At 55.7% G+C, this 24,921-nt stretch overlaps 1 protein-coding gene across 1 annotated transcript in view; it reads left to right on the top strand.

The window, feature by feature from the left end:
• Positions 1-2,303: 2,303 nt before the first annotated feature.
• Positions 2,304-24,921, top strand: part of LGR6 (leucine rich repeat containing G protein-coupled receptor 6) — a gene marked incomplete at both ends in the record, with an annotated part of 108,601 nt that continues 85,983 nt past the window's right edge. Inside the window, one exon of the mRNA XM_084245695.1 lies at positions 2,304-2,515. Coding sequence (XP_084101821.1) covers positions 2,304-2,515 — 212 coding nt within the window. The remainder of the gene's footprint in view (positions 2,516-24,921) is intronic.

Genomic DNA, 24,921 nt, shown 5'->3' with positions numbered 1-24,921 from the left:
GCTTCCCTTTCCCTGCCATCCTCAGCCTTTCCCTGCCAGTGCCCTGGGCCAGCCTCTACCATCCTGCTGCCCCCCAGGGTGGGACCCGTGGCCACATTGACAGGAAGTGAGGAGCCAGGGCTGTTCCCATGGGAGGCTGCTTGTGGGGCAGGAGTGGCCATTTTCTCTCTCCTCCTTCCTCCCATCTGCCAGGAGGGATGTGGAGAGAAATCATTGAGGGGACTTAGGGCAGAAAAGCCAGGAGGAGAAGCAGGCCAGAAGAGAAGTTCAGAGGAAGCCTGCGGGATGGCGATCTGTCCCACACACGTTAGGATTGCACCCCACCCTGTGACACGTTGCTGAGATCAAGGTTCCGGATGGCAGTGTGCCTTCTGGACACAGACTAGCCCTGGTGGAGGGTCCCGGAGGACACGGAGCCTGGATACGGCAAAGCAGGAGGCCCGAACATGGAATCAGACACCCCTAGTGGACGGGGGTCTGGCTAGTAAAGCCAGAGATTGAGGTCAGCTCCCTGAACCGCCCCCGCCAGCCCAGTTGGAGAATGGAGGTGGGGCTTTCTGCTCAGTTAGGCACCTTTCCAGAATGAGGTTCATAGGCTCAGTGCTCCTCCAGGTGACCCCAACATCTATCCTCTTCATACAGGGGTTCAAGGGGTTCGCCATAACGACCCGCCACAAGGGACTGCTGCTGAGGTTGCCTCAGGCTCAAGCATGGCTTTTCCAGGACAGGAATTTGGGGGGGGGGGTGCGCTGCAGACAGGCAGGGCATGGAGCCAAAGCTATAGTGAGGCCGGACATATAGCCCACCTGGGAAGGCAGGACTCTCCCATCTGGGGGTCTTTCTGGTAATGGCAGCCAGGGTCATCCATGCAGGGCCATCCAGTGGCCTTCCTGGGGGATCCTCTTCTGTACTCTAGGTCGGGGGCTGCTGGCTCCTTGGCCCAGCAGTGTAGGTCCTTTGGCCCCAGAGGGTTGGGAGCAGGGGGTCTTGGGGTATGGAGGTATGGGGTGGAGGAATTCTGGCTGCCTCTGAGGTCTCCAGGCTTTTACTGTGCCCTCTCTAAGGACCTTGGGAAGATGGGCCCCAAACAGGAGACACATATCCTGCTTTAAATTTGCACTGGGACTTGGCTCCCCGGGAGATACCAGAGGAAGCCCAAGGCTACATGAAGGCAGCACATCCAGCTCACTCGGGTTTAAGAAGAAAGCAAGGACCTGACTCCAGTTTTAGCCGCTAACCCTCCTGACCCACAGGTGCCTGGGTGGCCTGGGACAGGCCCACTATTCCCGCCTCAGCAGGGCTGAGCTGCAGCTGCAGCACTGGTGGCCAGGTGGCGCCAACTCGCTGACTTCCACTGGTTGGGACACCCAGCAGGTCTGGGCGCCTCAACCTAGCTGCCTGGCTAGGTCCTGGGGGCAGATCAAGGTGATCCCTGGGCTTTAGACCTGATCAGGGCTGCAGGAAAGGTCCGTGCAGTGGGTGGAAATCCGCACCCTTCTCTTTGGTGGCAGGGCATGATGCTCATTGAGAAGGTGCCTCATTATCCACCACCCCACCCCAGCTGGCAGGGGAAGCACACAGCCCGACCCCTCAGGACGAAGACACTTGCCTGGCCCAGAAGACACGTTGTGAGGAAGGGCTGACCTGCGCGCTCGTCCTGGGCTGCCCCCATCAGCTCTAGGACCTTGAGCAAATCACTTCCCACTCGGGCCTCAGTTTCCTTCTGTGGAAAAAGTGGAGGGAGGGCTCTGTGTTCTAAGTATGCTGCCAGGAGGGCTCCTCCAAGTCCTTGCAACCCTAGTGGCTGTTCCAGAGGCCAGGGGGTGCTGTGCCCACCAGGTCCCCTGGGACACTGCAGTCCGAGCAAGTGCAGGTCCCTGATATGTCGGCTCTGCTGCTTTGGGCTTTCTTTGCTTTCTTTCTTCTTCTCCTTCCCCCCCCCCCCCACCTCTTTCTTTCCTGGATGAAATTCCTGCCAGCTCGGAAGGAAGGAGGGAAGAGGAGCGAGCTGCAGCGTAGAAAGTTTCCTTGACTCCTCCTCCGCCTGTGTCTCCCTCCCTTGCCAAGCCCAGCCTGTGAAACTGAATAACGAAGATCACTCAACAATGCCTGCCCCTCGCTGACTGCACGGTCCCCGCGCTGCCGCCGCCGCAGAGCCGAGCCCGCGGGGCGGTCCCCCCGACGGCGCCCCGCGCGGGACCTGGAGGCGAGCCGCGCCCGCCACCGCGCCCGTAAGCTCGCCGGCTCCGCCGCTCGCCCCACGCCCGCCCGCTCGCCAGGTGCCCCCGCGGCCGGTCGCCGAGATGCCCAGCCCGCCCGGGCTCCGGGCGCTGTGGCTCTGCGCCGCGCTGTGCGCCTCCCCGTGCGCCGGCGGCGCCCCCCAGCCCCGCGCAGGGCCCGCCGCCTGCCCGGCCCCCTGCCACTGCCAGGAGGACGGCATCATGCTGTCAGCCGACTGCTCGGAGCTCGGGCTGTCCACGGTGCCCAGGGACCTGGACCCCCTGACGGCGTACCTGTGAGTACCGGCCGCGGCCCCTCCCGGCTCCCGCCCCGGCGCCGCTCGCGTCCCGCCGCCTCAGTCTAGGGCACCTGCCTGGGGGGCGCCCCAGGACAGCGGTGGGGAGGGACTTTCCCTTCTAGTGGGCTGCGAGGGCACTGGGAAAGGAGAGTCTGAGATAGAAGAACAGGGGGCTCCTGACTTGTGGGTCCCCTGTGGTGGCTCAGGTGGGTCCCTGGACAGTGAGCTGGAGGGACCTGGGCTTTGACCACCCCTTGGCCTCTTGCTGCCTTTCTTCTCCAGCGGAGCGGTGCCCAGGATGGAGACTGGGAGTGAGGCTGGCCAGGCTGGTGGTGGAGGAGAGGGGAGGGGGCCCCCGAAGGGCGGGGGGTTTTCTGTCCCCTGCATGGCAAGGAGAGCAGAGCTGTCTCACCCAAGCGGGTAGTCTTGGTGGTGGGAGGGGGTCCCAGAAACTGGGCGAGGGGTCCTCCCCGCACTGTCTCCTCCAAAAGGGACCCTGCCAGCACCATCTCCCTTTACTGGCCTCCTGGCTCCCGCAGGGGCCTCCCTGAAGTCATGTCCCCAGAGGCCGTGTTGGAGACACTAATTTGTGGGCAGGCTCCGAGGCTGAAAACCAGAGAACCATTTTTAGCATCTGAGTTGGGGTGAGATGGCGCGTGAAGGGGACCCTCTGGGGGCTGCTGTCCCCAGGATGACTCGAGCTTCCCCTCAGAGTCAGAGGGCCAGGGGCTCTGGCCACTCAGCACCTGGGCTGGAGGTGGGTGTGAGAACACACTCCATGCCACCTCCCCCCCCCCCCAGCTGCTTGGGGAAAGGAAATCTCCCCCAGCAGGCCCTGCTCAGCCCACCGCCCTTTCTCAGAGGGATGGAGCAGGTGGGAAGTCCGAGGTCACCTGCCCAGAGCTGGGGTCCCAGGGCTTTACGACATTAGGGCCCCAGGATCTGGAAGCTCTGAGGACAAAGGAGTGAGCTACTTTTTGCAAATATTAGCTGGACTAAAGGAGAGCGGGGTGCTCAGTGCTGGTGGTGTCCTGGTGGGGTGTGGACAGCCCTGAATTGCTCTGTCCCCTGTCCCCAATTGGGACGTCCCTCTCTGCTCCAGAGGCACAGATTGGGGGTCTGGAGAGGGCGTGAGAGGGAGAAAATAGTGTCCATATTCCAGAAAGGCAAACCAAATCCTTCACAGTCCAGGGGGCAAAGGCCAGCAGGGGCAGAGCAGGAATCAGACCCCTGGAAGCCAGGGGTCGCCCTGAAGTGGTAGAGGAGGGCTGGTTCCGCCCAGTGTTCCTGCCGCATGCCAGGCTTAGCTGGCTTATCTATTGGGGGATACAGCGTCGTGTCATTTGAAGACAGGATTCTGTGGTTACAGGATTTGGAAATGACTTCTTTGAAGCCTTTCTCTGGGGGAGCACAACCTTCCTGGTTGAGGGACAGAGGGAGACTGACCCTCCATATGTTCCCTGGGCTACTGCTTTCCCAGCACCTGTCTTCTTAAACTGACCCTTTTTCTGGAGAAGTGCTCGGGGAAGGAGAGCAACAACGCCTCCGTGGGCTTCCAAGCACCCACCATCCGCGCTGACAGACATCTCCCCACCATCTGGCACAACTGCCCCGGAGCTGAGAAATCTGAATTTGGGTTCAGTGGAGGTGGGATTTTCTGAGGTGGTCTTGTGTCTCCCAGGTTGAGAAAGGCCCTCTGGGCCAGGGCTCAGACCCTCTCTGATGCTTCCGAGAGTGCAGCAGGGGAGAGGGCGTGTGGGTCCTGGGCAACATGAGGAGGTGACTTTAGCAGTTGGATCTGAAACACGGAGAGGGTGAAGAACCAGGCCTCCTGCCTTGGGCAGTGGGGAGGATCCCTCTGCCTGGTGCTGGAGCGTGTCTGCTGGAGACCGCTGTCCTGAGGGCGGCTCGGAGGAGGTGTCGCCTCCATTGCCTTCTCAGGAGAGCAGCCCAGCCACTAAGGCCTCTGGGAGAGGCTGTCATATGGGAAAAGCCAGAGCAGGGAGGTCTTGGGGCTCTCGTGCCTTCTCAGCGGTTTTAGGAAATGCCCAGTGAGCCTCACCCCATGCACCCCAGCTCTGCTGAGGATGGCGCACATCTGCACGGGCTGACAGAATCAGCAGTGTCTCTGGGCCACCCTGGTTTCTTCCTAGCTCTGCCACCTATTGGGAGTCACTGAACTCTCTGCCTCAGGTTCTTCATTTGTACAAGGAGAGAAGTGGGAGGATAAAATGAGTGCCCGAGGCACGGGGATGACAGGAGACTCTTATTGTCTTGCCTTCTGCTGGGTGCTCCTGGAACTCCATGGGGAGGGACATGGCGGGGGTGGGTATAAGGATGGGGGGAAGTATAGAATGCAAAGGAATGGTCTGTGGCAGGAGGAAGCAAGGTGTCCTGGGAGTGGATTGGGGGTGCTGGTCTTGTTTCATGCCTGGCTGGTTCTGGAAGGTTGGGATCCAACCAGTTGGTTAACATTGGGGCTTGGGGTGGGAAGGAGTGGACGCTTGAATCTTTCTGATATGAGGTTGAGAAGATGAAAGGTAAGAGTGTGCAGGATGTGGTGGGCCAGAGGGGACTAGACGATCCTTGGAAGAAGCCATAGATTGAGCCCCAGGAGACACCAGGAGTCTCTGAATTTCAAAACACACTTGTGTGTCTAGATATGCATTCTTTGATTGCACCCTAAAAAAATTCCTTCACATCTGCTTCCCTACCTCAGGTTGGTGAGAGTCCCACCCCCCTTCCTAGCCAATGCCTTTTACAATGCACACACCTCTCCCTGCTTGCTCTTGGCTGGAGGGAAGGCCAAAGTCCTTTACATCCATGGTCCTTGCTTTGACACTCAAGTCCACAGACGATAGCTACTTGGGACCCAGCGCCAACCCTGTGTAGTCAAGGGTAGGAGGCAGCAGACTTCCCGGGGCCATAGTGCTTCCGGCGTCTCTCCTGTGTAAGTTTCCTCCTGGACTGTAGTCTCCGGGAGAGCCATGGGGACTCACCAGGATCAGGACATTCTCCCTGGGGAGGGCCTGTTCTGGGAGCCCGTCTGGGGTAGAGGGAACCTTGGCTCTGGGCTGGTCCAACCTGATGGTGATGAGAAGACACAACACCCCGTGCGCACCCCATCCACATCCACAAGGTGACAGCCACAGCAAATGTTTTTTGGCAAATAATGCCCCAAGTTGTCCCTGAGTAGAATCTGAGTAATTACTCTGAGCCTCTCTTTTTGCCTCTAAAGTTGAGGAATCTAAGGAAGCAGATGGCAGGAGAAGAGCTGTATTGGGTCATTAGTTATAAAAGATCCAAGGCTCCTATTCAGATCCCTGTTTCCATCGTCCTCAGCCCCTGGGGTGCGGGCGGGAGCCACACCCCACAACCCCCAGCCACCAGCTCATTGCCTTTCTGGGACTTCACTCCATTAAGGCCTGCCCATGATAGCCACTGAACCTGTCTGTGATAACCTCTGAACCTGTTTGAAAGGTCTGATGGGGTGTGTGTGTGCGCGTGTGTGCGTGTGCGTGTGCATGAGTGTGCATAGACTCCAGGTAATTTGGACTCTCCTCATCATTAGCTGGGGGTGTCCATGACCAATGAGATACAGGCAGGGTGCTGGGGGAGACAGAGGGGTTGAGAGCAGGGGCAGGGTGTTTGTCACTGACTCGGTATGTTGATCCGTGACATGGTTCCCCTCCGTGACTTAGTTTCCTCATCTGTAAATGGAACTAACACTTCAAAGGCAGTGGTGTGGGTCACTGGGCTGATGTTCATGGAGGTTTTGGCAGCGTGTCTGGCCCACGGGAAGAGCTCCATCAATGTTAGCCAGTGTTGTTATTAGGGCAACCAGGGCCAAAAAGTATTAGTCATGGAAGTCTTCCTGGAGGGAGAAGGAGAGCACTGTTCTGTGAAAGATGTTGGGGGGCTGTGAGAGGTCTTGCAGGAAGACAGGAAAAGCTCTACTTGGAACCTCCAGTAGCTCTAGTTTTCTCCTGGTCTCTACTTCATGGAAGGGGAGGGGAGCACCCAGCCTGTTCCCCAACATGTTTAGATAAACCCTTCAAGTGGGGGTTCAATGTGTCCAGTCTTGCTTCTCATAGCCCTCAGCTCCCAAGCAGACCTCAGTTTCCCTTTTCATTATATTCTAAGAGGCTGAGCCTTGGCCCCCCTACAAGTGTGATTTGTGAGCTCTAACTGTTCAGTCCCCCATTTGCTGCAGTGTAAGCCCCAAACTGGGTGGACCTTAATGGTCATGAGTTTGGGGTTGAAATATCAGAGTGGGAGAAGCAGTGAGAATTGACCTCAGAGCCTCCTGGCCTCACTCAGGACAGAGAAACCCGCGGGGAGAGCTGCCTGGGGCTGTGAGGGAAGGGACAGAGGGGGGACCTCGGCAGCCCCAAGACCAGGCAGGGAGAGAAGGGTGAAGGCAGGCAGGGTGATTCCACGAAACAGGGCCCCAAGGGCCCTCGGGTGCCAGCCTTCTTCTACACTGAAGCCTGGGGGGACGGGCCCATCAGAGGGCAGACCCGGGGGGTCGCTGGAGGAGGGTGACTGTGTGGGGGAGCCAACACCCCAGTTCAAAGGAAAGGCAGGAAACAGCCCTAGGCAAAAGAAAAAGGAAACCTCTCGGCTCTGGCAGCAGCGGGCACGGGGCGCGGCCGGGTGGGGCGCTGGCGGAGGAGAAGAAAGCCTGGCCCAGAGCGGGGTTGGCCCTCAGCCCGCCCCACTCGGCCCCGCCTCCCCCCATCAGGGCTCTCATCCCTGATGGCCCTGCACGCACGCAGGGCTCTGAGCCCGCTCCCTGCTGACCCGTGCCCACCAGGGGGAGGCTGGCAGGCGCACAAAGGTGCTGGGTCCTCAGGCTCTGTCTGAAGTGGTGCTGGGGCCTCCAGTCCCAGCTGGAGCCTCCTTTTCTTGAAAATGGAGAGCCAACAGTATCTGCTTGCGAGTGTGGTGCAGAGGAGAAAATGTTCATATTGTTCCTGCTTTAAACAGTTTTTACCACCAGCCACTGCCCCCCACCCCCCAACTCCTTCAACTAAAATGAGCTACTAAGGCTCAGCACGGGACCACCGAGCTACTTGTGACAGGGTGGAATTTAGGGTACCAGAGCCTAATCTTTTAGGACTTCATTAGAATGCCCCTTCCTTCCTCCACCCTCACTCCCTCCCTTGCTTCTTTCTCTGCCTCCCTCCTTCCAAGCTAATAAAGCCTCCTTCCATTGTCCTTCAGGGAAAGGGACCTTTCAAGGAGCTGGTTCTGCTCCTAGGCTTCCGGCAGGGATGATGGGGGAGGTGGCCTTCCTTATAGGGAGGCCTGGAGGAGATGGGCCTGGCCTGGCACCTGATGGCAGACTCTCCAAAGAGGGAAAGTCTAGTCTTGCCATCACTACTGCCTGAAGAGTGAAGAGTCCAACTTCTCCCCGGAAACGGAACTCCATGGTCTCAGAGTCTCCCTGGTCTAGTGGGCCCAAGGAGAGGGGGGTGGGCCCGAGGAGAGCTGCCTCTTTCTGCCCTGGGGCGGCCCTCAGGGGCTGGTCGGGACCCTCTGAGCACAGGGCTGGTCGTGCACTGCAGGAGCAGGGCCTTGGGCAAGGTGTCCGGGTGGGACTCAGACACCTTGGGAAGGCAAGGCACAGGGCGGCAGAGAAATTTCCAATTCTTCTTCCCCATGGTGGAAAGAAAGAACAACCTCTTTTAGCCAAACTGAGATGGAATCACTGACTTAGGGACTCTCAGAATTGTGGGAGCCCCTTATTGCTATCTAGTCACTTGGTTAAAAAAAAGTAGTGGTCCCCGATTTCTAAGGACAGTTCAGGTCTCTGCTGCTGCCCTTCAGACATGGGAGAACAGGTCTTGGGAGGAGAAAAACACCCGAGAAGCCAAACTTGGGCAGTGAGCAGAGAGTTATTTTGGAAGCAGCAAAAGGACATGGTGGGGGGGGGGGCTCAGGGGTTGGCACTGCGCCCCCCAGAGCCATGCCAGAGCAGGCCATGGGCGGGCTGGCAGCCGACAGGTGGGGGCTGGGCGGGCTCAGGGACAGGGCACCTCCAGAGCTGAGCTCTCCTGTGTCCCATTCCCAGCCTCTCCTTCTTCCTCCTCTGGAGGCAGCAAGGGTGCCTGTATCTTGACTGCCCCAGCCCTGGGCCACTGGGTCTCCTCTGATGGTGAGAAACGCCCTGTCCCTGGCTTCCTGCCTCTCCTGTCCACCCCGTCATGGCAGGAATGCCTTCCTGGTTTCATTCCCTGGACTGTGACCTTTCTTCCAGGAAGATACTAGTTTGTCAGGAAAGTTCATTCTTGGGACCCAGCAAGCCTGGCCCCTTTGGGTACAGACAGACATTTCTGGAAGCCACCATTATGCCTGCATCTGCCATATCCCGTAATGGTAACATCTGCTCCATTTAGCTAAGCACCTGACCGGCATCATCTCTGCACACCCTGAGAGAGTCCAGCATTATCCCATCCACCAGATGAGGACACTGAGGCTTTCAGACGTTAAGGACTTGCCTGAGGCCACGAGAGGAAAGGAAAGCTGGTGCTGGACTTTCCTCCTCAGTCCTGACACAGAACTCTGCCTTGTAGGGCTTCAGAGCAAGGGGCCTGGGGGCCCTGAGCTCCACAGGGAAGGGCATGCTCTGGGCATGTGTCAGGTCAAGCAGACTCTGACAGCAAATTTTGGTTCCCCTCTTTCTGGAGCAGATTTCGTGTGATTCTCCCTAGTCCCTTCCCATTTGCTGGCCTGGCCATGAGTCCCTCCAGAGCCCCTCCGCAAGGCTGCTTGATGTTGGGTCCTCTGTGAAGCCGTCCGCACCATCTGGTACTGGTTATGCCGGGGGGCAGGAAATGTGGGCTCACTGTGTCCTGGTGTGTCCACAGAGGGCCCGCTGTGAGGACAGTGGGTGCTCAGAGGAGAGAGAAGGCCCTGAAGAAGGAGGAGAGGCCTGTCGCAAGTCCTGAACATCAGGGGACTCAGGCAGGAAGGTGGGGAGGTAGGGAAGGCCCTCTGGGAGAGGGAACTAGGAGCCACAGCCACAGGTCTTCCATGGGGCTCAGGCAGCCATTTCTGTCCCATGAGGCAGGGTGTCCCAGATCCAGGCCTGCAGCCCTTTCTCCTCAAGGCACACGTTAAAACAGGGCGTCCCTGGTGCCATAAGGGGTTTAGACGCAGTGTATGAAGCTGTCCGCAGCCACTGCAGCACCAGTTCTATTCCTGGCCAGGGAGCTACCCACATGGCACAGCAGACCTCTCCTGTCTCACCTGCTGCTCCCCTCAGCAGTGTACTTTGGTCAATCTGCCTGTTCTGCTCCCCACTCTGTCTCTGGGGAATCCTCTCACCCACCGTATCTCTGGCCTGTCCCCCAGTTCTTGTATGCATAAATAAATAAATCTTTTTTAAAATGACAACAACAACAACAAAAAACTCCAAAGAACAAAGGCCACAACTCATTCCAAGGTATTCAGCAGCTGGGCTAAATCAACTGGACTCCTTGACCGGAGGCATCCAGCCAACTTAGGCAGTATCCGAGCCCTGGGGAGCTGGGGAGAACCTCTGGTGCTCCTGAGGTGCTGCTGTTGAGGAAGGAGCCGGTGTTTGCAGCCAGCCAGCGTGGTTCCAGTCTAGATTCCAGCATAAACTAGCTGGATGTGCTGCATCACATTTCTTAGCCTCTGCTTAAGAGCACCAAGCTCTTCTAAAGGCACAGTGTTGACATGTAGCAAATGCCAGATACATGGGGACCCCGACTTCTGACCTCCCCTTGGAGGAGATCTTGGAAGGAAAAACTGAGGCTGGTGCAAAGTGGTCTTGTGTCTCAGCTACTCGACCTTGCCAGCCTAGGGCTTGGCTGGGAGTGAGACCCAGAGGGTCAGTTCTAGCACACAGCGCCCTTCCCCTTTCTCCCTACCACTGTCCCCTCTCCTTTGCTCTTGGAGGTGCTGGAGGAAGTGGGGTGTCCCTGAGAGTGTGCAGATGAGGTGGGTGGGAGCAGGGTGCCGAGTGCCTTTCATTGTACCCAGGTCCGGAGTTGGACACTGTCCCCAGGCGGAGAGCCAAGGCATTGAGGGGAAAAATGGGGAGGAGCTGTCATGCAAGGGAGATGCCATCACCATCACTGTCACCCCCAGTCCAGCCCACTGCTAGGGTCCCTGCAGGGCAGGGTGGGTGCCCCTTAGTTGGCCTATGGGGAACCAAGTGTGTCCAATTCCCCGTGTAACTGCAAATTTGGATTGTCCCCTGACCTGTGTTACCACTGGCTTCTGCCCCAAAGGCAGCAGCCACCTAGGGGCTTTGAACACCTGCTGGAGGAAGGAAGTCTTCCCAGGTGGGCCCGGCCTGGGGATCTTTTCTCCCAATTTGCTCCACGTTCCTTTGCACAAATGGCAATGCAGTCCATGGGGGTGTCTCTGGGCGTGGGGTGCGTTCAGTCCCAGTATCCATCAGTGCACTGTGTGGGTTGTGACAATACTGCTCACCCCAACTTGTACAGCAGCGCCCCCAGCCCCTTGTTAAAAGTCATTGATTATACCCCTCGAACTTCCCAAATGGGAAGCAAATATTTATTCATCCATTCACTTATTTGTTCACTGAACATACATGGACTCAGGACTGATGTCTGGGAGGCCTTGGGCTAAACATTCTCCTACACCTACCCTCAAAAGACCAGAACAGTCATCACCCCTTCTTTTGGATGAAGGTAGCCAAGTCATCACCCCCTCTTTCAGAGCTAAGGCGGGGGGCAGGGGAGGCTCCAGACCTATGTTCTTCCCATGTCCTGGGGACTTAGAGGGGAGTCAAGACAAGCATCCAGGTGACCCTGACATGTAGTGGGCATGAGAACTGCGGGCAGGGCACAGGCAGGCATCACTGCCTGAAAGACGCCAGGTGTGGAGACCCACAGGACCAGGCACTGGGACCCCGATGCCAACATTCACTGGCGAGGTGGAGCAGGCATCTCTCCCTGATGGAGCGATTGTATTAAGCAAGGTCCTGCTTGGGAGAGGGCTGGGTCCTTGGCAGCTGGGGGCATACCTTATGTTGTGTAGGGGTCTGCCTGTCCATCCGTCAGGGGCTCTCTGCCTCGTTATATTCCGGATTCCTTAACCACAGGAGTTGTGTGTCTTTATGTCAGAAGGAGGAGAGCTCTGGGGATGGGGCAATGTCTTCCCCTGGACTGGGAGCTTCCTGAAGCCAGAATCTGTGCTCCTGGTTCCTTCTCTGGACTACATAAGACCTCCCCTTCTCTCTCTCTCTCTCTCTCTCTCTCTCTCTCTCTCTCTCTCTCTCTCTCTCTCTCTCTCTCTCTGTCACACACACACACACACACACACACACACACACACACACACCCTCTAATACTGATCTTGACCTGCAGGGGGCGCTCTAGATAGGGCCATAAATGCTTCAAGAACATGTGTCCTCCCTCCCCCCTCAGCTCCAAATCTGTGGTGACCCAGAGTGGGGGTGTTTGAGGATGGGGAGTGGATCAGGTGTCCAGGGATTGTGAGTGTCGAGGCCGTAAACTAATCCCTGCCTTTGTGGTGGACAGAGCCGATTAGTTTGGGAGGAGACGAGAAAGGAAGGGCACTATTGTCTGAGACAAAAGCAAGAGTGAACACCAATTGGGACAGGACCTGTGCGTCTGCCCCACTTGCCTGAGGGGAGACCCAGAGAGCCGGAGCTAAGAGCCAGGTGACCTCTCAGGCCATCCAGGACCCCGACGGGGGCTGCGTGACTGGCCAAGCCCCTTAGGCAGGGGCAGCTCACAGCCGTGCCCACTCTGCAGCTGGGCTACTGCTTTGCTGTCACCATCTTAAAATTCTAAATGATTTTTTAACAAGGAGCCACGTATTTTAATTTTGTACTGGTCCTGCAAACCATGGTACAGGTCCCACCCCCACTTCTCTGAGTGCCCTATTTCAGGTGTGTAGCAGGAGTCTAGCTCATGATCTGCTCTCATCCTGTGACCCTAAAACCCTAAATCCAAACAAGACCACTTTTCTGGGGATGACCTGTGATTAGTAGTGTGCACGATGCATTTCCTGTGTTCTCAGTGTCATCATAATGGAGGCAAGGGCAGAAAGGAGGGGGTCTCCTTCTCAGGGTCACGTTGGGATGAAGAATTAGCCTCCATCCAGATGTACCTGAGCACCTCAGGGCTGGAACGGATATGGGGCATCAGCCAGTGGGGGGCCTCCTCAGCCTGAGCACGGTGACTGCAGAAGGCAACGGTTATAGGGTGCACTGTGCTGAGGGGAGCACGGGATACCCCATCCACCCCATCTATGTCTGGGTGTTTCTGTGTGGAGTCAGTTGCCAAATGACTGAGGACAGGGCCTTTACTCCTGTGCCCAAGCAGGCAGGGGGCCCATCAGCACCCTGGGGTATCGGGCTCCTCTGCAGTTTTTATGGGATGGCAGTGGGGTGAGCGCACAAGCTCTGGGCCATTCCACCAGGGCTCACGTTTGACACTGCCTTTTCCTAATCCTTAGGGAAGGATTTACTTTTTGTGTGCCCTAGTCCTCTCCCCTGTGGAATGGGGATGGGGAGGCCCATGTGACTGAGCAGTGTGAGGCTTCACTGAGTTACTCCATGGAAGGTGTTTGGATGGTGTGTGGCGCCCGAGTAACCAGTCCGTGGGCGTTTGCTATTATTATTCACTTATTCAAAGAACAGATAGCTATTGAATGCGTAACTCAGAGGCCTGTCGAGCTGGCACTGGGGTTATATCAATGCTCCACATGAATACAGTGGTGGGCGGGGGGACAATACTCAGCAAAACACTCTGTGAGGGCCTCCCCTGGTGGCGCAGCGGTTGAGTGCTGGGCTGTGAAGCTGTCCACAGCCTCTGCAGAGTGGGTTCGATCCCCGGACACCAGTGAGGGTCCCACATGGCACGCAGACCTCTCCTGCCACGCCCGCTGCTCCCCTCAGCAGTGTATTTCGTCACTCTGCCTGTTCTGTTCCCCGCTCTGTCTCTGGTGAATTCTCTCACCCTCTCACACATCTGGCCTGTACCCAGTGCTTGTATAAATAAGTAAATAAATAAATAAATCTTTAAAAAAAAAAACCACTCTGTGAGCCCCTCACTCAGCGAATCCTGCCCTCCCACCCCAGGGCCCTGTTGGCTCAGCAACACCCCCACCGCACCCCCACCTGCTCTCCACCCTCTTGCTGCAAGCATGCGTTGTCATACGCAGGGGGTGGGGGCTACATATTTTGGAGGCGGTGGGGAGGTCAGTGGGCCCCCTTCCCTCATTTTGTCCGCATCTCCCCTGATCCCCGCCTATTCTCTGTTCAGTGGTATTGAAATTGAAAAGATGCAGAGGGGAGAGACGAAGGGGCAAGAGTGCGGTGATAGATGATGGTGTGTGCGTGAGAGAGGCGCCCGGTCCCCTGAGACTTCCAGTGTTCACTCAGTGAGACTTGAGTTCCCAGGGGCTGGGACAAGGCATGGCCATCACCGGTACCTCCAGGGCTGTGTGCCCAGGCAGAATAAGGCCCCCCATTAACTGTGTGCAGCCAGTGGAAAGAGGAATGCCCCCCCACAACCCTGGCCAGCCAATGCCACGCCATCCTGCACCCATTCCCGGCTCCCCCGCTCTGAATGCAGAAGCCTAGGGCACCGCCACCGCCTCTGCCCCACCCCCCCTCCACTTGCCAGAAGGAATTAGCCTCACGGTCCAGATTGACTTGGGGGTGCAAAGGCACCACACTGTGGGGCCCAGGGTGGGTGTCTGTTGGAGTCAGGAAACACCTAGACTAACCCCATATTCCCAGCCTACCCAGTGCTGAAGAACAGTTCTGTAGGAGGCCTGGGGTAGAGTGTAGTAAAGGGGAAGATTTGGAGGCCCAGACACTTGGCTTGGGGGTTCTTCCTGAGTCTTGCTACAGCTCCCTGCCTCTGATCTGGATCCCTGCCCCCTGGACAGTCCAAGTCATTTAATACCCGACTGCTGGTTTTAGTATTTGCTCCCTCAGGAGTTCGATCACTGGGAAGTTCTTCCTGCTGTCCCTCCTCCTTCCTACTGCACTATCCCTAAGATTCCTTCTTGTTGGTCAGAGTGTGGATCCAGCAGCAATCCCAAGCTTTGTTAGGCCCCAGGCACTGGTGGATGGACTGGGGTTTACGCCACCCTCTCCATGAGGAAGTGAGCCAGGTCTTTTGTGACATCCTGGGGGCCGCAGGGGGCCGCAGGGGCCCTGAAGCCCAGAGGACTGAGTGTCTGCCTGCCCCATGCCCCTACAGAACCCACCCCACCTGCAGCGTCCCTGCACCCTGAAACTCTGGGCTGCCACCAGCCCACACCACAACTTTGTGTGACAGGTAGAAAAGGGCACCTTGCCCTCCTGGCCCCTGCCAGTGAGTGGAGCGGGGGCAATGCCCTCCAGGCCACAGCTGGCATATCTCAGTGCATGTCTGCTCCACACTTAGCAAAAATGTAATGGAAAATCAAAATTGATGAAGGGTACTTAAAGGAGACTTAACCCATCTGGTCGCTTAGATCTCTTAAAGTCTTTTTAAAAGCATGGTCGAGCATCCTCTGGGACCACGTTAGGGGTGCAGACCCTCTGGCCCAAACCCAGACCTACTGAGCCTGAATCTGCATTTTAAAGTGTGCCAAGCACTGCCCTGCAGCTTATCCTCAAATAAGTCAGACCATCCTGGCCACCACTCCCTACGTCGCCCCACTCTAGGGTTGCTTGACTTGGTTTGTGCTTAGGTGATGCACCACTGCTTCACACAAGCTCAATAAGAAAGAGTTCATGACGTCACTGTGATTTACTGCAAGGATGTGGTTAAGAAATGGGTTCTAGCAAGAACCCTCAGCTCTGGGGGGCAGTCTTTGGAGGAAGTCAGGGAAGCATTTGGATTTAAGGGGCTGGCTGAGATGTCTCTTCCTTGCCTAACCCCTCCTCCCAGGTTCTCACTCCTGTTTGTCTGTTTCCCAAACCAGGCGGGAGCCCCCAGGAAAGCAGGGTCCCCGCTGTCAGTGTTGACTCTTTACTAATGAGTGCTCAAAAATATTGGTGGAATGAGTGAATGAGTGAATGAACTAATGAGTGACCAGAAGCGGGAGGTGCAGGGCAGAGCTCAGCCCAGGAGGAAGCAGATGTGTTTACCCGAGAGAAGGCAGCCTCTGCAGGCTGCTGGTGGCACGAACCTGGCCCACCGCAGCTGAGGTGTGGCATCCGACCCAGACGGCTGCGGTGAGCACGGAGTCACCTGGGAGGCTCTTACACTGCAAGTCAGCCAGCTCGTGGCCAGGCTTGAGTTACATCAGAGTGAGTCGTCTGTTCTGTAAGCCTTTCCACTTAGGAGTCTTTGCTTTTCCTGCTCATTCTCTTCATTTTTTTTTTTTTTTTAAAGAAAACCTCTTTTGAAAATTTCTATGCAGTTTCAAATGAGCAAAGACGAACCAAGGTATTGTCTGTCCTTCGGCTTGGATGGAGACCAGGCTCTAGTGATTGAAATCTCTTCATTCTTGAATCCATGCTTGGCACTTGCTTACAAGATGGGTAAGACCTTCGGCCTGCATTAAGAGAGGTCATAGGCTGGTAGGTCAGAAAGTTACTAGCCTGTCAGCACTGGGATGAAGGGACATGCAGGCTAGCTACAGGTGGCCTTGGGAGTGGAGGGTGCACCAGTGAGGAAGAAGGCATCCCACTCTGGAATCCTGTAAAGATGCAGAGAAAGGCCTCCCAGGTGCCCTAGGGGTTAAATCTCAATGCTATCACCACTAAGGCGTGAGTTCAATGCCAAGCCAGGGAGTTGACACACATGGCACAGCAGACCTCTTCTGTCTCGCCTGCTGCTCCCCTCAGCAGTGGATTTCAGTAGATCTGCCTGTTCTGCTTCCCACTCTGTCTCAGTCCCCCTGCATCCCTCTGGCCTACACCCCATTTCTTCTATACAAAAGTAGATTAATTAATTTTTAAAAAGTGAAAGAAAAAAGAAAAAGAAAAAAAGATGCAGAGAACTGGCATGGATGGTCTGGAAATCCTAGAAAGGGAATCTGGAAACACATGAAGACCTTGACTGAGCCAGCAAATCTCAACAAATGTTTATTGAGTGTCTTAGACCCAGGAGGAGGCTCAAGGGTGAAGTGTGTGGTGGGGCCCCAGAGTGGTCTGAGACCAGGAGGGGACCAGAAAGGATGGCGAAGAGAGGGTGAGGGCAGGGCGGCCTGCGATGGGGCCCTGGGGCCAGCAATATATTGAGACCACTTACTGGCCAATTTCCAGGGGCTCCTATAACAAAATACCATAAATGGGGTGGCTTTAAACCACAGAAATTTCTCCTCTCATAATTGTGCAGGCCCGATGGAAAGCCAGGTGCCAGCAGGGCTGCAGTCACGGAGACTCTAGGGGAGAGCCCAAGGGCACCTCTTCTGCGCTGGCCAGCTTCTTTGGCCTGTGACCACATTAGTCTGACGCTCCATGTCACCTTTTTCCCCGTGTGTCTCTGTGAACCTCTTCCAAGGGCACTGGTCATTAGGTCCCACCCACATAATCCAGGATGAGCTCCTCGCCTGCAATCTTTCACATCTGCAAAGACCTTTTCCCAGCTAAGGTCACAGGCATAGGTTCCCGGGATTAGGACCTGGACAGATGTTTTGGAGTAGCACCATTCAGTTACAATGCCATCCTCAGCACCTCTGCTCATTTCCCCTTTTGCATTTTCCCCTTTGGCTCATTTCCCCCTCTGCTCATTTTCCCCTCTCCATTAGGCCACTTTCTGATGGCTAGTCTTGTTCTTGGCCAGTTCAGGCAAGCCTTCTTCCAGGAAGCCCTCCCTGACTGTCTCCTGATTCTCAGGCTCTCTCAAGTGTTAACATTCAAGGCCTGTCCAGCTGTGTATGTGGTTCTGAGTCTCTCCTCACACTGTGGTTTCCTAAGGGTAAGGGTGTCTTCTCTTCCCTCTCTTCTATGTACATGGCACACACCCTCCCTCCCCCAGTGCTCAGCTTGGCTCTGCACACCAGGGCACTAGGGACAAGGAACTTAAGCTTAAGGGATCTTGTCACAGCATCCAGTCCAGCCCAGGGTCCCAGGCCCTTGGTAGCCCCAGTGGCCAGCCCCTCCCTATTTCCCCTCTCCTCCAGGCACCACCATCTTGGAGGAGACCTGGCTATTACCTTGTCCCAGGGCCTCTGTGGTAGTCCTGGTTACACACACAACAAGGGAGGCAGGGAGGAGCTGGGGTGGGGGTGGGGGGAAAGCCCAGCCCTTTGCCTTTCCTTGGAGAAGGCCAGGGAGACAGGAATGCCTTTGGCTGGGGGACCCTGGCCAGAGATCAGAAGATCAAAGGAAGAGAAGATCAGGGCTGAGGCAGGTGGCACTCACTTGGAGGCACCAGAGAAGCAGCAGCTGGTGCCTCCTAAGGGCAGGGCTGACCCAGAACGCCCTCCCTCCCCTCAGCCCTCCAGCCCAAGTCTGTCCTGGTGCAGCTTCTCCAATGGCCCTGGAGGTTGAATGCAGGTGAGGGGAGGGATGCTTCTGGCCTCTGTGCCTCCTGGCGGGTTTAGCTAATCCCTCCCCCACCACGGATTCTCCCATTTAACCCTCACCATTCCCTTAGGAGGAACTTTTATATAACATTTTACACATGCAGAAACTGAGATGCACAGAGGAAAAGCAACTTGCCTGATATCAAACAACTGCTGAATGGCTGGGCCAAGACGCAAACTGTCAGTCTGGGCACAATGCCCACAGGGTAGTGAGCACAGGGCTCTCCCTCGGCAGCAACCTCAGGGGCCAGGCTATAGGCTTTCTGTACAGGGATGTTTGCTCTAGATCTTTCTATAGGTCTGATGAACCAGACAGGTAGGGAGCTGAGGAAGAGGGTCAGGTTTTTGGGTTGCCAACCAAAGGAGAGGTCTGAGGTGGCCAGATAGGGGGCCAGGCAGGAATCTCAGGTGGCTAGGAATTGGGGCTCCAGGGCTGGGAGGGAGCTTCGAGCGCCTCTCAGCACTGGTGCTCAAGATACCCCTCCCCTCAGGGACCTTGGAGCTGGGTGGCCTGCCCAGTTGGGCTTGGAGGACGGGTGCGAGCTCTGGAAAGTTCCACCACTCCTTGGCATCTCCTTGGACCCAGAGGCCTACGAGCAGGGTGGGGCTCTCTGGGGCCCCACGCTAATCCCCTCCATTGTTCCCGGAGCTTCGGGCTGCCTCCCCACTTCCAGCGGTCTGGGGCGCCCGGCAGTGGCAGGGTGCGCAGGGTGGGCGCTCAGTGGCACCCGTGGGCACCCAGCGCCTTTGGCTGCAGCACCACGAACGGGTGGGAGTTCTGCTCTCCCACTTACTGGCTGTGACCAGACTCAGAGTAAACATGATATTTCCGAGTCTCCCTTTCTTCATTTAAAATGGGAATAATGTTTTACTCCCTGGCCTGATAAAAGGATTAAATCAAATGAGACCAAAGAGAGACCTCTATAAACTGCAAATGCTTTCAAGTGGAGGGACCAAGGAGCAGAGAGGCAGAAGGGTGGCCGTGGGGGCTGTGCGAGATGCTGCTGGCAGAGAGACCTTAATTGTGTTGAACTCCATCTGAAAAATGGGTTAGTGAGGCCAGCAGTGTGGGGTGAGCCCGAGCAAAGGTAGCACTTATTCCATGCTCTGAATTTCCTGTTTCTGCCCTTTCCTGCTAGGTTCATTTGAGACTGGGACCCCGACCAATTGAGACAAAATCCTGGGTGCTGCCCTGGCCTGGTGGGGTTGGGTGGCGCTGGGTGCCCTTCAGTGTGTGTGGGTGGTGGTGAGGGAAGTTGCTGGGGGGGAGAGGAGGAGGTGCTCTATGTGAGGACAGCTTCCAGCTGGGATGTGTGGGTGTAGGGGAGGCCCCTGAATAGAGAGAGGGCCCTTTCTCTGGCTTGCCGCCTCCAGACACACCTGCCTCTTTATCCGGGGAAATAAAGGCAGGAGGGCAGGAGCTTCAGCTAAACAAATAGGGCTCAGGGCCTGCACACAAAGCCGACTCCATTCCCTGCTCCCATGCTTGGTCTTCTATCTGAGCCTCTCCTGCTCCCCACTCCACCCAGCTCCTCTCCTAGGGGGCTGGAGGAGGCCCTGGAAGGGAGCCCAGGGGTGCCCCAGTCAGAGGAGGAAGCACAGCTCCTCTCTTTTGGGAGGTCTAGTTTGCTGGCATGTGCCCATCTACTCTAAGTGCTCAAGTCTGATAGAACAGATAAATTCACAGCCACACGCCTCTGCACACAGAAACAGTGCCCTAGACAGAGCCGGGCTTGGACCAGGGCAGGAGAAGCTGCTGTTAGAGGAGACCTGAGCCAGGCAGAACAAGCGGGCCAGTTCTCCAGCATACAGACGCTGCACTGCAGTTTGCTAGATTTATTCTGTTCCCTCTCTGCATCTGGTCTACAGGCCCTCTGGCCAGAGTCCACCTGTACTCTGCCCCCCGTTGCTGCATGGAAAATGGATCATATAGCCAGTGTAGCATATATGCGACAAGGACAGGGAATTGGGGGCCATAGAGGAAAGCCTAACTATTTGGGGAGACCAGCTACATGACTGAGCAATCTGAGAGTAGGAGGTGACAGTTTGTCAAGGACAGGATGATGTGACCTGATTTTGGGACTGAACCCTCAGAGATCAGAGTCAAAAGGTCATGTGGATTTGTCTGTGCAAGCCCTGTGACACTTGTGCCCCAGCTCACATCACTCAAACCTGTAATTGTCTATGCTCCTCTCCTTGTTCCCATTTTACTGGCTCTTTGAGTATAGGGATCTCACATTCCTGGACTTTGGGGTTGTATCAACTAGCACAGTGGCTGGTATATAGTTGGTGCTCAATAAATGTTGGTTGATGACACCTGCTTGGATGTAATGAAGAATGAGGCTTCCTGTAGGAGGAGGCACCTGACCTGGGCTTGGTGCATGGTAGGGTTGGTGGTGGCACTCCCAGGTTACATTGGTTGTTTAGTTGCCTTGCGTTAGGCACTGGCTAAGAACCTCACCGGGGAGGAAACAGAGAGAAGGGAACTAACCTGCCCAAGATCACACAGCCAGTAAGTGGCAAGTCTGGGAATCAAACAGGGGTCAGTGTTAATGTAGAGGCTGGACCAGCACTGTCCAATAGACCGCCCGTGAATGTGGGCATATTCTAGATCTGCACTGCACAAGAACTGAATTTGTAATTTGACTTCATTTTAACAAATTAAATTTAGCCACACGTGGGTGGTGCTTGCTGTACTGGGTGTTGCAGGTCTGTCCTGCCTCTCTGAGAAGAGACAGAGAGGAGAGAAGGAGGTCCAGAGCCAGGCCTCTGTGGCTTCCAGCAGCTCTGCCCCTTTGTGCTCTTAGGCTGCTCTCAGACCACACTGTAACCCTGTCCGGTCCCAGGAGGCCTGGGTCCCTTTAACTTCTCTGCCTGTGGGTGGCATGGTTTGGCAAGAAGGAAGGAGCCACGGGGGAGAAGCACACACTGGCATTATGCAATCCCTGTGCTGCTCTGCTCTGAGAACCTTCGCCTGGCATTGGGCACAGGGTCCACATGACTCTCGACTGCCCAATACAAGCTCGCTGTGGGGCTGGGTAATTGCTGGAAGCAGAAACAGCTACACCTGATCTGGGGGTGACACTTTTGAGAGTGGTTAGAGACTCTGCAGATCACCCCAGCTTAACCACTTTGCCTGGTAGAGCCAGAGAGTACCCTTAGCCTGAGATGGGCTGACTCCCCCAACTCCCTCACAAGGGGATTTTGTGTTGCTGAGACCCCCTTGCCCGTCCCCCACCCCCACTCCCCAGGTCCTGCCATCTGGAATGCTGTTGCCATCACGTTTCCCCCTTTCCGCAAGAAGGTGAATTGTAGGGTTTGACCTGAGGTTGGTTCCCACAGTGCCAAACCATGATTTCCCAAATCTCGCCTTTCCTTCTTCTGCCACTGGAGAGACCCTAGTCACCTGGATGGAATATGACACCGCCCCTGAGTGACCTTCCTGACGTCTGCAGTCTTTTAGCCAGGACCACTTCTTTCTTTCACCTGCTTTATAGGACTGCCACCTTCCCTTGCCCTCAGCCCTCCCGCCCCAGCTGAATCAATGGGTAACTGGGCCCCGCTTCCTCACTGGCACCCTCCTTACCTTTGCTTAATGACTTCAGGGGACTTTCTCTGCCCAAGTCCAGGTGCCAAGCCCCTGCCTCCCCCAACCCCTAGCTAGTCTCTTACTATCTCCTTTACCTCCTGCATCGCCAGGCCCCACTATTCCAGGCAGGCTGGAAGCCGATCTTGTTACCATCCGGGGAGCCAAGAAATGAAAATAAAGCCATTACCCTTTTATTTAAAAAGATAGCCCTGTCCTTGCCTGGGACTTTGTGCAAAGCCTCAAGAATATCTATGTTGTTAGTGTAGGGAGATGGAGACACTTTTTCCTGAGTGAAGTACATGCCTTTGTTTGCAAATTAATGGCAATTGCAAATCTTCAAGAGACTGCTGTGTCAGCTCGTGTGTTTATAATCTCAAAGGAGACAACTGGTAGGGAGTCTCCTCTGCTAAGGAGCAGGGCAACCAACTGGGCAGAGGAGACTCTGTAGGACACCCAGGCTGATGGGCAGGGTGGCAGAGCAGTGTTAGGAGACCCGATTCTAGCGCCCACCCTGCTATTAGCTTGCCGTGTGGCCTTAGGTGACTGTCTATCTGTTTCCTCACTCGCAACTAGAGGGCTGTCGGTCGGTCGGTCAAGGTTCCTTCCAATTAGGAACATTCCGAAGGTCACAATCACCAGGAGATACTCCTGGCAGGAGTGTCTGATCCCGGCAGGACCAGAGGTGCTGAAAGCCCAGCACAAAGAGGAACGTGCCTGCGCACCCTGCTGACGGACCCCTCCTGCTGCGCCAAATGATGGGGTGCTCTTTGGGGCTCTTCCACTCGGAACTCATTTCTGGGAGCTCCTCACGGCTTGGACACCCCCACCCTTATTTCTGTCCCATTTCCCCTCTCCCTTCCCGGCCTCTGTTGGTCTCTGGAGTCTGGACACTTAGTTCAGAACCCCATTGGCACAGTGGCTGTGGGACCATTTTGTAAACCACAAAAGATAGGACATAGGGGTTTTCTGTTGTTACTTTGTGAGTAAACAATCCTCCAGCAACACTGTGAACTCCTGAGCCAGCACAGGGCAGCCTGTCAGGAAGTAACAGAATGGCCTGTAGGCTGGAAGGGACCTTGACATTGATCTAACTGAACCAGGTCCCTGATTCCAGATTTCCTGTTCTTTCCCCTCTAACCCATCATCTGCCTCTTCTTGTGGACAGGAATTCAGCGAGTGCTCTGAGCACCGGATGGTCCCCAAGGCAGCCAGCATGTCTACTGGCCCGTTACAGCAGGAGAGAATCCCCATATTGGGCTCTTCCTATACCAGCCCATCCTCCTCCCTGCTGCCACCCCCCAGTTGTCTCCCAGCAAGGCAGGAAATGTGCCCAGCAGCCTGGCCTTGGGGGGATGGGGTCATGGCAGCTCTTGAGACCCTCACCCAGGCAGTCACCCTGGGAGAGAAGATCAAGAGGAATCCTGGTGTGCATAGTGGATGCAGGAGGAATTCTCCAGAGGATCTTGCTTTTCCTCGCTCTTACAAATGCCCAATGAGAGAGCATTATTAGAAGCAGCACCCACAGATCTGCAAGTGCTCTGGGAACCCAGCACCCACTAATTTCTTTCCAGAAGTTAAGCCTTAAAGCGACAGAGTCCTGGGACAGGGTGGTCTTATCTATTCCTTTTGCATTCCTTTAAATGTTGATTGCATGCCCCTCTTTGCTAGGTTTCCCTCCAGGATTGGAGGGCACAGAGAGGAAAAAGCAGCTCAAGGGCATTATGCACTAATCATTATAATTTAGTTAGATGAATGTAATATTAATAATAAGTTACACTTATTGAGTCCTCTTTCACGTTTATGAACTCATATCATTCTCACTACAACTTGTGAGGCAAGTACTATTATTAGCCCTGTTTTACAGATGGGAAAATGGAGGCTTGGAGGTGACACGGCTGAGTAATGCCCGCGGGGCTAGTAACGGAGGCAGCAGTGCAGGGCAGGCGCCACATTCAGGAAGCAGAGTCAGTGCAGAAACCACTGCGGGCACACACTCTGCCTGGGACAGGGGCTCATCTCCCCGCCTCCCTAGCTGCTGTTTACCTGGCCACGGAGGTGAGCAATTTGAGCCCACAGTGGAGACAGTGAAAAAGGGGGCCCTGCTTCCAGGCCTTCTCTCCAGCCAGGTGGAGACAGTGCTCCCAGCTCTGTCCCAGCAGAACCCAGAGGCTGGGTTCCCTCCTCCCCTAGGAAAGATTCAAATAGAATAAATCCCCCTCGGGTCCTTGGATTTGGGCAGAATGCCATGGGAGGAGGGTCTCCCAATACACCCCCCCACACACACACACAGAGTTTCGGGTCTTGTTGCTCTGTGCCTCCTCAGTTCCCCAGCATCCTCACTCTTATCAAACCTGTTCCTTGTCTCCATGGTGACACCGCCTCACCCAGCTTCCTTGGGTGGTCCGGTTGCCTCACAGGGTAAAGCCATGAGAACATTTTCCTAATGTGCAGCCAGAAACTTCCACTTCCCATGCCCAGGGCTGCCCCTCACTTCTCCCCCTCCTTTCCCTGCCTACCAGCCTCCCCCCCCATTGACTCCTTCCTGCCCCACCCCCCAAATGGCTGTGTCCACTGGAGGACACACACGGCCTCTCTGGCTCCAGAGTGGGTTGCAGCCCAGCCGCTCAACCCTTGCTGCTCAGTTGAGGGCAGCAGTTCGCCGGCCCCAGGGCAAAATGAAAACGTGATCCAAAACCCGTGAGGAATCTCACAATGGCAACAGCAGAGAACGAGTCTGAGGCCCGGTCTTTAGCGCGTTCGACCCTGTCACAGGTCATGTGTGCACGAAGCCAGTCCCAGGAAGAGGTAATGTGTACATGCATGTGTGCATGTATGTGCATGTGTGTATTTGTAATGTCATAGGGTGATGGTGGGGAGCAGACTTTAAGTCCAAGCATCAGGTATTCAATTTAGCCACAAGAGAAACCCCAAACAGCATCACTCTGCTCCCTTGCTCTTTCCTGGGGCCAGGGGAGAAAACGGAGAGACTGAGGCTGAGAGAAGGTCACACAGACAAAAAAGTTTCTCCAATCACAAGGAGAGACTTGGGCCAGGCTTTTCCTCCTCCTGGAGTTTCTGTCTTTATAATCAAGGGGTGCTTTGAGGTCGTGTGACTTTTGACAGCTCAGTGTTCCAAAGTGCATGTGACAGATCACACATGCACCCTAACGTGTGACACATGTGTGTCTAGCACCCCACAAGACAAGCGCATGTATCCCAAGAGCTCATTTATCTTAATATAACTCATGAATACTCACAAGTTCAAGCAAATGCAACCACAGCCAAATTCCACGCACCCCAGGGATCAGAG

This window comes from Talpa europaea (assembly GCF_964194135.1).
Source record: "Talpa europaea genome assembly, chromosome: 10".
In the NCBI taxonomy this organism is placed as follows: Eukaryota; Metazoa; Chordata; class Mammalia; order Eulipotyphla; family Talpidae; genus Talpa; species Talpa europaea.
The sequence above is the reverse complement of the archived record's forward strand: the minus strand, read 5'-3'. Positions and strand labels throughout refer to the sequence as shown.